The following is an 18251-nucleotide window of genomic DNA, read 5'->3' on the forward strand; positions in this document are numbered from 1 at the left end:
AAAACAAAAAGTAATATATACAAAATTTTTTGGATTGTACAGAAAAGAAAAGTTAAATAAAAAATAAACAGCTTTTGTGAAATTCGTAATTAAATGAAAAAATATGGAATTTTTTGTATTTTATTCAAACAAAAATACGAATTTAGTGGAACTCAATATACATCTACATACATATTATACATAATTGGTATAAATGCTTATCGATATTATTGCAAAACATCCATTGGATAATTGGCCTGTCCACCGCCGTTGACCGCATCAGTTTATCTGGGTACACTAAAATGTTTTCTATTGCATTTACTGTGTTGGAGACATATTTTCATAAATAAATCAGTATATTGTATTTACCAAACATAATTTAAATTTTTAACAGAACCAAAGCGTATAGGAGCTTAGACGAATTAAGGCATCACTTACAGTTTTTGTACTGTAAATTAATGTTAAATTTAATAACAAATTTGAGAAAAACAAAAAGATAACAGACTAAATAGTGTTCGAAACTTTAACATTTGATTATTGCCAAACTTATACATTTTATGTTTACTAAAATTAAATGAAATAGGGATATACAAAAGAAAACTTGCAAGGTTCCCATCTAGCACCATTTCAAGCCCAAGCTCAAATTATTTTCCATCTGTGGTTTAAAATTTTGATTAAAATTTTAATTCTGCGTGAATTGAATGGAATTGTGGAATGTGAAATTATTTTTGGGCAAAACTCGAAGGCTTTAACGAATTCATTAATATACTAATAAATGAGAATATCTAAAGTCGCAACGCCAAACATACCTGCGCTTTCTAAAATAAAACGAAACGAAACAAAAACAAAAGGCTATGAACAAACGCGCCACTTACAACTATTAACATCTTTGGCTATTTCACGCAACACAATCGTCTTCAACTTTTCGCGGCGCGTCCGCTGGCACGTTTCTCCGTCATCCACGCTTCGATTTTCTGCTTCAGTTCGTTGTTCGGTTGCACTTTATCCATTGTCAGAGGCGCACGATTAAAGGGATCTGTTTGATCACTGAGTAAATGCCGTGCTATAGTCGAACGATCTACAGTCACTTTCGAGCTGGGCAGTATTACCGGATCTGTCATTAACGTAGACATAATCGGATCGAGATATTCTTCGGGTGCGTCAGCCATGAATTCTTGTTCTTCGCGATATTGCACCTCCATACGTTGAACTTTAGCGGCGAAATCGCTTATTTCGCCAATTAATTGCCCACCACCAATGCGTATCAGTATATTCTCGGCATAGTTGAACAGTTGCGAACTATATGAGCGGCCATCTTGTGAAATGGCCAAACAAAATTGTTCGCTGCTACTAAGATTTATGTAGATGCGACAAATTTCTAACACCGTCTGAGCTGGATCAAATTCAAATTCTTTCTTATCTTTTACCTTGAAACGCTCCTTTTGTGGTCCGACCAAATTCAAGAGGAAATAGTTCAACATCGCAGCAATTCGATCGACCATGCTATTGTGACAAAAAATACTTTTAATCTCAGTTGTAAGCAACTTGAGAATATTGATCGTATCACGGCCCAGAATATTGTCGATGCGAGCCATCTGACCTAAGTGATGTAGACTCGATAACTGCTGTTGGCGATCGTTCTGTGATAGTGCATCCCATTCACCACGACTCTGCGCCTCTTGTAGTTGTCGTATTTGTTCCAAATTGGAGAGCGATTCATCTAACGGGATAAATTATATTATATCAAATGCAAACGTAACGCAAGGTAAACAAGAGAAAACGTAACTTCGGCTGCACCGAAGTTCTAATTGCATTCACAGGTACATTGTTATAGCATAAAAGTTCTTGCGATCTGAACAATTTTTTCGGATATTGTAGAGATTCTTTCGACAATAATCTATGCAAAATTTCTTGAAACTGTCTTGCCAAAAAATAAACTAGAGCTTAATTTTGATCGGTCGGTTTTGTATGGCAGCTGTATGCGATAGTGGTTCGATATCGGTGGATCCGACAAATAAGCAGGTTCTCGGTGAGAAAAGGACATGCGCAAAACTCAATCAGTAACCCAAAAACTGAGAGACTAGTGCATGTATAGAAACAGACAGACGGACATGGCCCCGACGGTATTACAAACTTCGTGGCAAACTTAATGTGCTATGTTCACGGTATAAAAATACACACACAAAAGAAAATAAACTAAATGAAATAGTTTCCTTAATCAAACAAAAAAAATGTTAAAATTTTTGCAGCACCCAACTTACCCAACAAAAATATAGCATCGTTAATAAGTAAATTAATGAATCGGAGAAACAGTGGCGGTTCAATAGCCTCCATATTTTCTTCTGCTTCCCTAGCCAAATCTTTAAAACATTGGACCTGGTCCTCTTTTGTCCACAAGTACTCCATAATGGCATACATTGGCCGACGGTAGTTGAATTTTTGCTCAAATTGCACCGATTGTCCAGTCATTTCGATGCTAACAAATACATTCAACAAACTGCGCACCACCTTCAATCGATCCATATTACTATCGAACACACGAGTTATGAAAGAATTACGCATACTGCCTGAAATTTGTTTAGGTAACAAAAATTCCAATGCTTCAGCAAGCTTAGCACGCAAATGTGGATTCTTAACGAGTTCTGCACTACCCATAAATAAAACAATCATTTTGAATAGCGCGTCATGTGATGATTGATAAATCTCAATGAATTGACCGGGTGGAAAATGGCGACTAAAACTTAGATAAGCAACTACATTGTCAATAACATTTTCGGGTACTGACTTCAAATATGGCGGTATAAATTCACATTTATCGGGTATTTGACGTTCTTTACGAGTATGCGGTGCAAAGTCTTGCTTCGCGAGGGCAGATTTAAACTCATCTTCGGTAATTAGGGCGATTTCCGTTAGCCAAATGGTGGTTGCTTCGAAAAATTTTAGTATATGCGTATCATTTGTGGGTTCCATTAGCCCGTTACGCATGCAGAGATATTGCTGCATTTGTTCCTTCAACATACGCAATAAATTTTTAGCTAAATCGTTGTTTGGATTTGTTTGTGCCACATCATGATATGCTGTTTGTAAACTATGCAGTTCGCGCGTCATGCGTGTGTAACGTTCAATACAGGCCCGATAGCCTAACTCAAATGCTTTGTGTGTCATGTAAAATAATTCGGTGACAAAATTAAATTTCTCAGCCACGATTCGTGTTTCATGCTCATCAATGGGCAAAAGACAGGTTTCTTCTGCAGCTTTTAATATACTAACTTGTTTTGCTTGCCGGTCAGCATCGGTAACAGCACAATATGTTGGATCGACTAATAAAACCTATAAAAGAATGGGAAGAAGGAATAAATTGTTTAGAAGTAATGCTTATAACCGGGGTTGCAAAAATGTGTTATAAAAATTATTGGATTCAATTTTTTTTAGAACAAAATACGGGAATAAAAAAATTTTAATCCAAAATAACATTATCTTTTGAGTTTCAATTATACATACTTTCATTGAGGGCTCGCATAGAGGAGCGCAAAGTCGTAGAAGAACCGCTGTCAGACCAATCATAAAAGAATCGCTAGCATTTTGATTTATTACTTGCTCAAATGGCAAATTAATATTGCTCCACAAATGGCCACGTGATATATTTGCATGTAAGCAATTGGATATCCATTGCAGTGTCTTCTTTTTGGTAGTTGTGCTCAATACTAGCAATTGCTTGATAAGTGCAAATACTGCATCTTGATGAATAGCCATAAGTTGCCACAGTGATGGATCAGAGTGTTGTGTCTCCAAACTGATTTCCGCAAAGAACTCAAATGGCCCATTTGATTTTTTGGGCATAATAGATAGACAAAGTAATTGACCAAGCAATGTATCCATATACTCACTACCTGTAAAAAAAAAATGTAAGTATATTATTCGTAAATGTCATATAGCAGTACTTCAGTGTTCATACCTTTGGCATTTGGATTGGGCGTAACATAATCGATGAGCACTTCACCCAATTGTAGTACACGTTTGTCGCGTACGAAATAACTAAGTGTCAAAAACGTATTTTTCTTTATAGTTATGAGATTGATGTTTGCTAATTGTTTTTGTACTTCAGCCAGCATTGGATAAAATATAGCTTTTAAAGCGCCCAGCGCTTCGATTTGATCATCTTCCGCCATTACTTTGACGACAGTTTGTACAAAGAATTCTTGAGTTGTTGTATCTGCTGGATCAGAGTGTTCTAACACCTCTAACCACTGTGTAGGTAAATTCTGATTTATAAATAATTCTGGCTGACGTGTACAAGTGCTGGCATTTGTTAGTATAAGGTTTCGTATTTTTTCACAAGCATCAGAATGTTCAGGTAATTCCGCTTTTGCATGTTCGCATGCAATAAATGCACGATGTAGATAACATATTGCACGCGTTTCTACAGCGTCTTCATCACAAACGCCACCACCAGATTCAACCAAATAATCTCCAGGATCGCTAAGCATTAAGCGTTCAAAAATAGCATGAGCCAATAGTTCTTCGCTTACGGTTGCGTCATTATCGGCATCCACAACTATATCAGTCATAGAAATTAGTGGAAAGCTTCTTGCTGCATTGGACGCTGAACCTTTACGCAATGTGAAAAGTAGAATACGCTCGAGTAAGTCTTGTTTAAAGCCCTCTTCTTCTTTTGGTTCGTTAAGTAATGCGGCGAAGGGATTCAACTCCGCCGCAGCCATTGCAAACAAAAAATGTATATTTGATTTAAAATTAGCTTTAAATAGAACACTTTTCGTTTGTAAAATAAAAATCACAATTTTTAATTTCACTACGACAAAGAATTGTCAAAACCAGTGGGGGTTGCTTTGCTGCAAATAATATGTCAATTGATATAAGCAAAAACAGAGAAAGATGAATTGGCTAAAACATGAAGAAATATGGTAAATCAGCTGATTAAAAAGGGTTGAGTACTTATAAAAAAGTATTATTGTTTTAAAATTTGTGCACCATTATGTGGATTTTTTTATTTATTGAATATATCATTAATTCCTAATAAAATAAGAATTCGGCTGGGATTTAGAATAGCATCCCCGGATTTCGGGAATAAAATGGGATCACTGGAAAGGTGACGTTCTCCAGATCACAAAAATATATATACATATATAGTTGCCGCTGACTTATAGTTTTAAAGATATTTGCATTTAAAGTTGAAAAATTGACAACTTTTACATTGATAATATGTATATTGTGAATAACTTTTTCACTTATATTATGCACTTTTCACTTACTAACACTTCACTATAACGTTTCTGTATATTAATTTTTTTAATATTTGTTGTAAATAAAGCTTTATTTTAATTATTTTATTTTAGTTACAATTCTCTGCATTTGCACAATAAGAAAAGGGTTGCCATGGTTATTTTTTTGAAGAGCAGCACGGATAGAATAGAATACTAGTAATTATGTAGGTTTTATTATTAATTTACTTCAAGTAATAAACTATGAATTAAAATCAACTTAATTTTCATTTGAATAATTGGTTTTGATTTTTTTTAATAAATACTGATTTATTTTTCCGTTTTTTGGTATTCCATAAATTACAATGCCAAAATTAAAAGTATCCTTCGTGTCTGTACCGTGTTTTCACATAGTTTGTAATCAAGTTGTGCTATAAAATACAACATCGCAAAACGACTGTCAGTTGGAATTTGTTTTTGCTTCATTCATAAATGTGTTCTTTTTGCTATCCTTTTCATCCATTTGTTTCGTCAGTATAATTTTCGTCTTTTCATAAGTGTGCGATTGAAAATGAGTTAAGATTAAACGCAGTTGTGTCCTGTAATAATTCTGTGGAAAAATTTATACAAGGCTAATTTTTAATATTATGTAAAAGGAACGACCGTGTTTGTTCTATATAATTGTCCGTATAATTGAAAATTGGTTTTCAAATAATGATTTTCCAATTTGCGAACCTTATGGTAGCTTAGGGAAACTTATTTGCTATCTAAAGGATACAGCTACTAAACCAGACGAAGCTTCGCTGGAAAAAGTAATAAGTGTTTTAATATAAGAATAAGTGTTGTAATTTTGTCCTATCGTAAATAAAACAAATGATATATAAAGTTGAAAACTTGTTACAAGCGGGAAAGAGATATTCGCATGTAGCAATTTTTTTTCTTACTTTTTTCTACCCATTTCTGACATCATTTTCACAAGAAAAACAGGGTTGATAGATACCCACATTTTATAAACTTGAATGCAGTGTTCAATGCTTTATTTATGATATACGCATTTTATGTTTAACGCAAATATAAAGTAAAACTAAATTGTTCTATATATTACATACGTACGGACATTTCTATAGAATGTGTTAAAAGTTACAAGTTTTAAAGACTACAAATTACTGGTGTACATTTTGTATCAACCCTTCACTTTCTGTTTATGTGTAGAAAATGTTTTTGATTTTCGTTTCGGTTTTATTTTCTGCCTTTCTCATCTTCGCTGTCATTGTGGTTGGTTGTTCTGATTAGCATTTTCGCACGCGCCTTTAATAAATTCATAATTTTTATAAAAAAAATCCAATTTGAAAATAGTGCGAAGATATAAAAAGCATATTGAAGATTAAATGCAAAAAATCGCTATCAAAACTTTTAAAAAGTAGTTTGCAGCAGAAGATTAGTGTGCTGTTGACATTGTGTAACCACGAAGTTGACAACAAAGAGTGTTTTTAATTACGAATTCGTACCCATTTATTGCCGACTACCTAGTATTTTTTTTTAATTTCTGCAGACCTCGTTAAAAATGTATTCAATTATTTTGTTGGAGTGAATTCATTGGACCTCAATCAAATGAAACTAAAATATTGCAAAAAGAGTCCCATGATAACATGCGATAAAAGTCAAATTCGCATGTGAGTGCAAGGAAAAAAATTTGCAGTATAATATTCGGAGCAAATGTTTTAAAATTAAATCGAGTGAAAAGTGAATAAAGACGCCAGAACACAAGCAAATAAATAATCAAAATATAATAAATACAAAAAAATTCAAAAGTATAAAAAATAGAGTAAACGAAAGACAGAAAGAGAAAGTGCAAAAACATACATAAAGAGTGCAGCAACAAAAATACTAAACAAAACGCTAAACGGGAGTACGAAATTGTTTAAATAAATTATTTTTCATTACACTGATATAATTTTAATTTCTCTATTTGAGTACCTTATAAAACAAACATACGGATTAATTTGGAAGGTAATTATCTCAAATAAAATTTGTCGCGGGAAAATTAAGCAAAAATGTGAGAGGAATAATACCTATACAATACATCAGATGTTTAAAGCTAGATTTTTATTTCTTGAATTGTTTATAAAAACTATCCCGATTACCGAAATCCACATATTAGATTAACTATAAACATTTTTAATAAAGATTTATAAACGTTTTTGTTTTTCTAGAATACATTTACCAAAAAACTTTATACAACCTGTTGGGGGAATATGAGTTATAATAAAAATATTGAAAATGAGAAACAAAATCCAGTCATTATTGAAGAAACAACAATATCAACTGCTGCAGTGACAACATTGGCTGATTCAATAAACATTAGCAAAACAGTTGAAAATGATAAGTGCATTGATAGTGAAAAGCATAGTAGTGAAGATTTTCAGTTACCAATACGGCACACAACAAATGAGACCACAAATAATTTAGTGCCAGTAATTGGTAAATCTATGTTTGCAATTAGTGATGAAAGCGAATTAGCAAGCACAGCAACTGTTAGAGGAAATGACGATGGAAGTGCGATCACTAACGTCATCAAACAAGATGATCATGCTGCCATACCGCCTGTCATTGCTTCTAAAAATCAACCGAGCGATCATTTGTGTATTAAGAATTTAACCACAAAGTGCAATGAGATCAGGCCAACGGATGCTGAAAAAACAGATGTTGTGGGGGATGGTACACAAATGTCACATTTTACCAAAGAACCATGCGCTGAAATTGCAACAACAAAGACAGTGACCGTACTAGAAATAACAACATCCAAACCACCAATACCGCCTACACCGCCCTCTTCACCGTCATCACCCACCTTAGCAATGTCAATGCAAAGCGGCGCAACACATCTTACGCACACCTCTAGCGATACCACATTAAGCGTACAGTCACAAATGTGCCCCAATCAGCAGCAGCAGAAAATGAGAAGCTATCATGATACTAAGCAAACAACGATGTGGTCTAAAGATTCAGTGCTAGGGTCAAGCGGTAGTATAAGCATTGACAAATCAGCTATTAATGCAAAAACAACGGTGTTATCAAGACACACGGGTGCTATTACAAAAACTGGTGCTTGCAGTGTTACAGTTTCACCGTGCTCATTACGCAAAGGATCTGATCCGATTAGCGCATTGCCCCGTCGAGTGTCATTTCCAAAAAGTGATAATGAACTGGTTACAGGCTACCTGGAACCGGCAAACCCATGGGGACAAGGTAAGTGGTTATTAAACCTCAAAAATTTTATTAATAACGCAAAATTTATCAGATATTTATTATTATTTTTTTTTATTAATGTCGTAAAAATGTGATTTATGAACAAAGAGTTGTCAAGTTGTCAGCGTTTTTTTGTAGACGCTTCCTTTATTTGTTAAAATACGTAAATTATTATAAGGAGTGTGCACATAAATGTACATACATATATGCCTTCATAGGTCGGTATTAAAGTTAAATAAACGCAAATAACATTTAAATAAATCAGTGCAAATTCAATGACTTTGAACTAAAACTTATGCAATGATGCGACAATGTCATGCGTTCTGCAAATAAAAGAGATTGTTCGCAATGCTTTTCAATATGTCACCGTCAGTGTGGTCGTATTTTGCGTGCCGAAAGATATTGTTGTATTTTTCGTGATTTTCGCATCGATTATTGATAATTAAAAAATAAATATTAAGATAAATCAACAATTCTATCAAAAAATATGTTTGTACTATTTTGTTGCCATCAAGGTTGTTTCCTCTGCGGATTAAATTTTCTTTTCATTGTGGCAAAACAATTTCTATTGAAATCACTTTTTCATTTTGCGTAGTTTCATACCAATCAGCTGCTTGGCAAATGTTTAAATATTGTCGTGTATATTTTTTTACAAACCTCGAAAGCGGTGTCTATCCCGATAAAGAAGAAGATATGTATATAACATCAAAAAATATAAGTTTGCGTCAGAATAGTAGTAGTTGACAGTCTATGGCCCGATAAAAATCCGGGTCCGTTCCGGTTACGTAGACCCGACCGTCGTGAGAACGGGTTAGAACTAGACTTACATATGTGTGGCGACTAATGTTATTTAATTATTTTAATAAGTTCTTAAGATTTCCAATCTTTATAAAAGTGTTTATTTATCAACAATGTAGCATTCGTTTTATTTGTCATTAGAATAACTTTTATAGAAATTAAATTACTGTATACGAGTACGTCACAAACTTGTTTATAATATTTACGGTTGCTGCAATTAAATTATAATTACTTTATCAGCTTTAATGTTACATATTATTTATTTGCCTAACACAACTAATAAAGCTTAGAAATACTTTTCATTGTCAATTAATTACTTTGCATTTAAATGTTATCGCGTTCTCTGTCGTGTTATCTTTGTTATACCATAGTAAGCTCGTGTAGAGCATATTTTTTTTTACTTTCTTTTGCTCGCGTTTTTAAATTATTTTAATTCGTTTCAGTTTGCCAATCTTTACTTACGTATTGCTTTATAATTCTTTTTTTTTTACAAATATGAGTTTGCCCCTTTTACCATCTAAACATGTATTTGTATGGTATTTGTCGCCTATGTACGATCGGCCAGATTGCGCTTATCAATTAGCATAAATTTGAAGAAAGGAGATGTTTATTGTCTAATTTTTTGTTAAATATGAAAGTTAAGTGTTTTTTAGACGTTAACGAATTAAGTATTACTCCATGTTACTTTTACAATATGCATAGTTGAAATAATGGTTTAAAATTCGGCAAAAGTATCAATAAGATGAACTTATCACTTTGTTTAGATAGCTTTAGTAAATTAAAATAAATTCAAAATCAAGTTCTTGTCTTGTATGGAAAACTTTTTTTGGGCAAATTAATTCGACTTGAACGTTGTTTATATCAAACAAAAGAACCTTTTGTTAGGTTTCGCATTGGATGCAAACTGTTGGTCGGTTACATATTCCGGTTTAGTTATACATATAGTTGGTATTTAGCCATATGTGATCGTTTTTTCTTTTTTTTTTTGCCCTTAACAGGGTATATCACGTTTGCCATGCAGTTTTTAACACCTTGACGCAAACGTCGGAGATCCTAAAAAAATATATATTAATGATCAACATGATGAGCTGCAACGATTTATCTATAACCGTCTGTCCATTCGTATGCCCGTCTGTCCATCTATGTATAGGTCGGTCTATATATACTTAACCCTTCCCGCAAATGTAGATATCGTCTTTAAATTTTGCACACGTTCTTTTCTAACCAAGAAGCTGCTCATTTTTCAGAGCCGTCGTTATCGGTTCACTACAGCATATATGTATGTAGCTGTCATACAAACTTAACGATCGAAATCAAGTCTTTGTTAAAAAACTGTTTAATTTGACAAGAAACATTTACGAAATTCAGTGTAGCTTATTATCTGAGACACAACTGCAATTGCTGCAGAAATTGGTCAGATTTTTATTTGATAAGGTATCGTCACGAAATTTGGTATAGATTATTATTTAAGTCATATTTATAATCTCGAAAAAAAAAAAAATATTCAGTTCGGATCACTTTAGCATATAGTTGGCATACAAACAAACTAAACTCGATCAAAATTCAGTTCTTGTACAGAAAACTTTCTTATATTTGAAGGGTATTATTATTAATTATTTTCAGTGTTTTTTTAATTACTAATTTTTAGTTGATATTTTAATGTGATATGTAGTGTGCGTTTTGTGTTAATTTACAAATTGAAAGTTATACATATAAACATTATTGCGTCTAAGTGCTCAATTGTTACATATTGTATTCTGGGAGGGGAAAATAATACATTTTAAAATTTTTGGATTTTGTTGCGGACAAATTTCTAGCATAGCCAAAATGAATGTTAGTCGGCTGTTCAGTTCACTTGCCCATTATTATCTAAATCTGATATGAAAATTGTTTATCATTTGACAGGTACCTATGTATATACATAAGTACGATAAAATGAATAAATAAAAATAAATACATTATATTCGTGACGTTTGTTTGATATTACTCTACCTACTTTGAAGTACTTGTAAAGTGATTAGTAAAATAATTTTGAATATTAAACTTTTATTGGAAAATTCCATAAAATATATTTCTTTCCCATACATATGTATAAGCATAAATACATATATGTACGTATATACGTAAGTATTTATATATGCACATGATTGCTCAGTAAAGATGTTAATTTATCGCTGTAATTTTTGGCAATTGTTTACTCTACGCTCGCGTTGTTATATATGTATATACATTTACATACATATGTATGTATATTATTTTATATATACGAATATACTTATGTACAGCTGCGAGGAATATAATTGGTTTCAATTGTTAACAATTTTAAAAAGTTTGGGCTTTGGTGGCATTTGAAATGTAAAACTCCCTTTCCACAATATGTTTACAAGTAAAAAAAATTAAAATAAAAAAAATTTGTTCACAGGCAATATGAGTTTTATTATACTGCTTAGTAAAAGTTAATTCTAATTGGTCGTTGAAAGATATTTTTGAAATTCTGTCTATACCTATATTTAGTACTTGGTATTATGACCTTAATTTTTAGTCAAAAATATACAACATCTCTTCATAGACTCCACAGGTGTTTCGCCCTGTTCGTAGATATATGTAGCTCGCCATGCCCCCTTAATTACGGATCACGGATCGTTGTTGATTGTAGGTCCAAATACATATTTTTATATACGCCCAAAGGTTTTCAGTGGGATTGAGATGAGAAGATCGAGCTAGCTGGTATATAAACTCAATCCTATTGCCCCAACCTCATTTCTGTGACAGACTACTGTCGTGTTTTGGGTCACTGTCCTGGTGGAACACCGATTTTAGCGGTATGTTATCATCTGCAAATGAAACATCGCCATATCATTTTACTTGACCCACTATGTTTTAAAGCTTTCGTGGTATATCGTGGTTCATACTATGTGTTAGGGGGACGTCACACACTTTCGAAGTTCTTTCCGGCCATAAAAAAATAATTTTCGACTCTTCAGTCCAAAGTATGTTCATACATCGGAAACAACGGTGGGGGAAAGCAAGATTCGTCTTGGCACCACAAGGGGCTGCCCACAGGGGGGAGTACTATCCCCTCTGTTATGGAGCTTGGTAGTAGACGAACTCCTCGAGTTGCTCGCCAGCAATGGAATCCGCTGTCAAGGGTACGCGGGTGACATCGTCATAATGGCGAGAGCCGGATTTGAAAACACTCTTTGTGACATGCAACACGGTAGGGCTAAACATCATGTCAGCAGAAGGCTGCGGTAGAGGAAAGTTAATGTCCTCCAGACAGATGGACGTACTGGCGGAAAGCACACAGCTAGTCCTTCTCCCAAAGGACGGCACAACGAAGAAAATAAACTTCAAAAGAAATTTCAAAGTTACTCTCGGCAGCAAGACGGAGTGGAGCGATTCCACGCTGGAAAGACTGCTGGAAGATAGTCAGACAGTGGTACACTGATGGCTCAAAAACACCGGAGGGTATTAGGGCAGGTATTGCGGGACCGCGTACTAAGATGTCCATACCAATGGGCTGCCTTCCAAGTATCTTCCAGGCTGAAGTTTTTGCCATAGGTCAGTGCGCTGAAGTCAACCTCAGCCGCAACTATCGCAACCAGCGTATAGCTATTCTCAGTGATAGCCAGGCGGCACTAAAGGCGATTTCATCATATGAGATCAAATCGCTTTTAGTTGAGGAATGCATAGAAAGGCTAAACCGCCTGTCCTTATGCAACCGGGTGCACCTAATTTGAGTGCTAGGGCACAAAGGAATAGAAGGAAACGAGAAGGCCGACGAACTGGCCCGCGCTGCGGCAGCGTCCAAGGTGATGGGACCAGAACCATACATAGCGGTAGGATCCCACACTTTTAAGGAGCTGCTCCGCACGGAGGAAAGAACGGAGAGAGAACGGCATTGGCAACAATCATCAGACATGCGCCACGCCAAACTGCTACTAGGAGGGTACAGTCTCTCCAGGTTCAAGGAACTTATTCACCTCCCCCGTGACAAATTCCGTCTCCTCGTCGCAATTTACACAAGGCACTGCAGGCTCAGGAAGCACTTGTCCAACATGTCTCCTGTGCTAACTGCCGGTTCTGCAACTGCCGGATTGCACAGCAGTCTGTGGAAAAAGGCTTAAGGCCCTGGATTCCATCTATATCAGCAGGGATCACATCACCTCAGTAGCGTCCGGCAAACTCCTAGCTATTCAGGCTGCTGGGACTCTGGGAAGACATGTGATATCGTAGAGGGCACAATAGACCCTAGGTCGCGGTGCATTACCTCATAACATTTATCTATCTATCTATCTATGTTCATACATTTCTCTATTGGCCAGGTCAGATGTTCCTGTGAAAACGTGATTTTGTTTTTTTAAAAAAGGGGCCTTAAGAGGGATGCGAGTAGCAAATTAAGATTTTGTAACCTTTTTTTTCTTACAATATTTCATTTGTTCGCTGAGGATAACAAGCATCGCAATGCTATCTGGAAGACCTTTTAATTTAAATTTCGCGCGTAACCCCATTCGTCGAAATATCTCTTTTCTATGTAAGTACGTATGACTGTCAGTGACATCTGTGCCAAATGTCACACCAAAATAATTATTAGTGTTTTGTATACGCTTGTTTTTCTGAAGTACATAAAGTGCATTTGGCGATTTTTAGAAAGTGAACATTATTCAACAAAGAAGTTCCACAAAATTTTCTTGGCGGAATCAATTTCTTGCTGCTAAAAGGTTCAGAATATTGAAAAGGGTTCCAGATAAATGTTTGTCGCGAGCAAGTAATTTTTATTGGTACAAATTATTTAAAGAGGGTCGAGACGGCGTGGAGGACGAACTAAGTCCAGGCCATCAGCATCAACTGATGATCAACACGTCAATAAAATAAAGAAACTGGTGCTTGAGAATCGCCGATTAATAGTCAGAGAGCTTACTGGCATCGTTGGAATATCGGAAGGATCAGTGAAAACCCTTTTGAAAGATCATTTGGGCCTAAGAAAAGTGAGAGCTCGATTGTTTCCAAAAACACTGAAGTTTTTCGAAAAACAGCATCGCGTTAACGTCTGTGAAACAATGCTAACGGGATGACATGAAACGTATTATTACGGGCGTTGTGTCTTGGATCTATGCTTATGACCCGGAAACAGACGCATAGATTCTTCGTGAGTTTCTCGCTAAAACTTCAACAATGTCGTGTCGCAATCACCGAAATTGTCTGATTTGGCTACGTGTGACTATTGGCTATTCAGCAAACTCAAACGACGGTTCCGGGGAAAGCGTTTTGAATCAATTGAAGACATTATACGTGAATCGCTATGCGCTTTGCTGGCTATTTCGGAAATTGACTTTAGCAACTGTTTGGCGGATTGGAAAAAACTTTAGCAGACGTGTATTGGAGCCAAGGGGGATTACTTTGAGGGTGACGATAGCATAGACTTTTAAGAATGAAGTAAGAATTTAAAATTTATGAACAGTGTTTTTACTATTTTTACGAGTTTTCGAGAGAAATGTTCTGCGGTAGATATACGACGAGATAGATAGCGGCTCCGCTGGCTAGGTAATGTAGTCCGAATGGATGAAAACACTCCAGCTCTGAGAGTATTGGACGCACTACCCGCCGGGGGAAGCAGAGGAAGAGGAAGACCTCCACCCCGTTGGAAAGACCAGATGAAGAAGGACTTGGATACTCTTGGAATCTCCAAGTGGCGCCAAACAGCGAAAAGGAAGAACGACTGGCGCATAGTTGTAAACTTGGCTACAACTGCCCAAGCGGTATCTACATTCGTTAATAAGGAAGTATCAATTTTTTTAAACGAATGTTCACTACTACTTCATTGCACGCAGCTGTATGTAACAGGTGGCGCAAAAATTACCTTCCGATGTTTTTTGGAACATGAACAACTTTTTTTGAAAAATAAAAAACTTTGATTCTGCTTTGCTGGATTATTTTAATTTGTTCTTTTAAATTTTTTTACATCAAGTCGAGAATATGATAACATGTAAATGTCATTTGAGCCCTTTTTATGGCATTTTCTATCACTCTGGCCAGAATTTCCGACGATAGGTCCTCACATTCTTGACGGATATTGCCTTTAAGAGCTACAAGAGTCTGAGGATTGTTGACATAAACCCACGATTTGAAAAAGCCCCACAAAAAGAAGTCTGGAGCGGTAAAATCAGGCGATCTTGCTGGCCAGTGCAAATCGCCAAAGCGGGAGATTAGACGCCCGGGAAATGCATCCTTCAGCATATCGGTTGTGGCACGCAGTGTAGCGTACCATTGTTTATTCACGTATATTTCGCATGTGTTTACTACACAAATGTCAAAACAGAACTGACATTAGAGGTCGATTGCAAAATTTATAGCATCTGATCATCTTCTGACTTTTGCGCCACCCTGTACATACGTCTTTAAATATGTAGATTACTTTCAACTGGTTTGTTGTTATATTCCCGCTGACAATAATATTATTTCTATCTTATTTGTGAGATCAATTTAAAAATAGTTCCAACTTATTTAGATGGTCTTTCTAAGTATTTTACTGCGAGTATTACCGTGTTTTTCCTTCTTTTTTTAAACGCAAGTAAAGTTTTAATTGTCCTCTAAGCAATCTCTGCTAGGTGAGGGGTGCTATTCGGTCAATCGTTTTGCAATTAAACACTCTTTTATATTCAGGCTAGGTGTTTGCCATTAAAGGGGCACATTAATCAAGAGCGCCATGTATACATACATACATATGTATATAATTATTTATTTATTTTTATTCTTTTTTTCTCTGGTTATCGATAGACTCTTTATTTGCTTTAGTTCGTTCAAAAAACTTTTCATTTTAGTTTTTCGCGTTTCATTACTTTTGAGTATTCTGACTTTGCTTGAGTATACATTATATGTATTTATGCATGTGTGGGTGTGTATGTATACTGTACGATTCGATAGAACACGTGATAAAGCATCGGTGTCGTTGATACTGACAATCCAATAACATTTTGCACGCTGAATGTTGAGCTGCCTAATTAGCAAAACAGCTCACATATGCGCAAATAATCACTGGATTTTATTATACAAGCGTACTTATAGTATATATATACTGTATGTATGTATATAGTACATATGCAAGTGTATTACGTTTGTTTATTTTTTGTTAACAAATTCATTGTATTTGTGTTTTGTTTTGTTTTTTAATTTAGTCTTATTTCACACTTGTATTTAATTTGTAGCTAAAGTAAAACAAAAAAATTGAAGAAGAAAACGACGAGGAACGAGAATAAATTCAAATGCTTTAATCGTTTTATTCACAATAATTCAATAAGCAGAAAAGGAGTATGTACGTAAAGCGGAGCGACTGCTGCATTCTTTACGGTGAAACAATAACATTTAGTTTAATATTATCGTTTTATACCCTTAACAGGGTATATTAAGTTTGCCGCGAAGTTAGTGAGACCCAGAAGGAAACTTTGGAGACCCGAAATTTGGTTTCAACAAGACGGACGTGCCGCGGCTAACAATTGAGAGAGATAATCTTCAAAAAATAAATGCCAAGGAACGTTCTTTCGAATGCCAATAAACATTCCCATTAAATTTGGAGTTTTGTCTTTCTTCTTTAAAAAAGTAGGGAGCTTTGAAATGGATCACGCTTTAGTTCCTCTTTTTTATAGTCTTGAAACCTGTTGCTACGTTGTTCAACTAACGATTGTACGTATTGCATAAACCTAAGCGAAATAGATATAGGATTATAACTATATAAATGATCAGGATGACGAGTAAAGTTGAAATCCGGGTGACTGTTTGTCTGTTCGTCCGTCCATCCATCCGAGCAAGCTGTAACTTGAGTAAAAATTGAGATATATTGAGGAAATTTGTTAGGCAGCTTCTTTAGTACAAAATAATGAGCTATATAACGGTACAGCCTAAAACTACTAAAACCACAAATCAATAACTAATTACGCCAGAGACATTAAATTTTACCTCCGAGATGTTATGAGAGAGCTTTGTGAGATCCGGTGAGAAAATTTGTCGATGGGCGTAGTACCGCCCACTTTTCGGTGAAACCCCATATCTTGAGATCCGACCGACCGTTCTTTCGACAAAATTTAGTACGTAGCACTCCTTTAATATTTCTATGTCACACTATGAAAATGGGCGAAATCAGACGACAACCACGCCTACTTCCCATATAAAACAATTTTAAATTGACTTGATTCTTTCACTTTCCAGTACACAAATCAAGCAGCAATTAATATTTTGAATCGGGTTGAATCGGGTCAGTACTTTTATGAGCCCCCATATACTTATTATAAAGATTTTCGAACTTCCGGGTGACTTTATACCGCATATATCGGACAATATGTGAGTTATTATACTTACAACAGTGTATCTTTGTGTTTAAAATAGATAAATTTGACCGAAAACTTGACCTAGTATAGGAGCTAATATCAAGATTTTCAAATAATCCCGCTGACTTTACTCTATATTATTGTTTTTTTTTTAGTATGAGGCATGGTAATAGTAAGTGGTATTGGGGGAAAAGATTAAAAACAAGTTGTTGCTTGGAAAATTTTTTATTTGACAAGATATCTTTCCGAAATTTGACATGGATTATTTATTATCCATGGCACAGCAATAATATCCGAACAAATTGTTTTGATCGGACCACTATAGCGGTGCCATATCAACTGATCGGTCATAATAATGTACCTATATGGAATCTTTTCTTAATTGCCTAGACACCTTCATGAAATTTGGCATGGATTATTCTCCAAGGTAACCGTAAAATTCTCGTAAAAATTGTTCTGATCGGACCACTATCGCATTAGCTGCTATACAAACGGAAACTTATCTGCTTGTGAAACGAAGTTAACGTTTTCTCATATTTTTTTTCTCCAATAATGGCGTACACGTTTTTGTAAATATGTACAAAAAAGTTCTATATACATGTGTATATATATTTGTTTACACATACGGTAGCTGTTGTAGGTACTCTTAATACTAGAAATTAATTAGTTCCATCCTTTTGGTTTG

The 18251-nt window shown here is 35.1% G+C and overlaps 2 protein-coding genes across 3 annotated transcripts in view; one reads left to right on the top strand and one right to left on the bottom strand.

Moving 5' to 3' along the window:
• Nucleotides 1-104: 104 nt before the first annotated feature.
• Nucleotides 105-4830, bottom strand: LOC120767939 (ubiquitin conjugation factor E4 A). Its single transcript, XM_040094306.1, has 4 exons — nucleotides 3935-4830; nucleotides 3481-3869; nucleotides 2241-3309; nucleotides 105-1699 (listed from the first exon to the last, which is right to left on the bottom strand). Exons 1-4 carry the CDS (start codon nucleotides 4698-4700, stop codon nucleotides 897-899), a joined length of 3027 nt encoding a protein of 1008 aa, XP_039950240.1. The 5' UTR covers nucleotides 4701-4830; the 3' UTR covers nucleotides 105-896.
• A 711-nt stretch (nucleotides 4831-5541) lies between these two features.
• Nucleotides 5542-18251, top strand: part of LOC120767988 (serine-rich adhesin for platelets) — a 30833-nt gene continuing 18123 nt past the window's right edge. The window contains exons 1-2 of one of the 2 annotated variants that reach the window (XM_040094406.1): nucleotides 5542-6010; nucleotides 7412-8447. In XM_040094406.1, coding sequence (XP_039950340.1) covers nucleotides 7454-8447 — 994 coding nt within the window. In that variant the 5' untranslated portion in view covers nucleotides 5542-6010; nucleotides 7412-7453. Of the gene's footprint in view, nucleotides 6011-7190; nucleotides 7209-7411; nucleotides 8448-18251 lie in introns of those variants that run through there. The other variant, XM_040094407.1, reaches the window with a different exon arrangement.

This window comes from Bactrocera tryoni, chromosome 2 (genome assembly GCF_016617805.1).
Source record: "Bactrocera tryoni isolate S06 chromosome 2, CSIRO_BtryS06_freeze2, whole genome shotgun sequence".
Classification (NCBI taxonomy): domain Eukaryota; kingdom Metazoa; phylum Arthropoda; class Insecta; order Diptera; family Tephritidae; genus Bactrocera; species Bactrocera tryoni.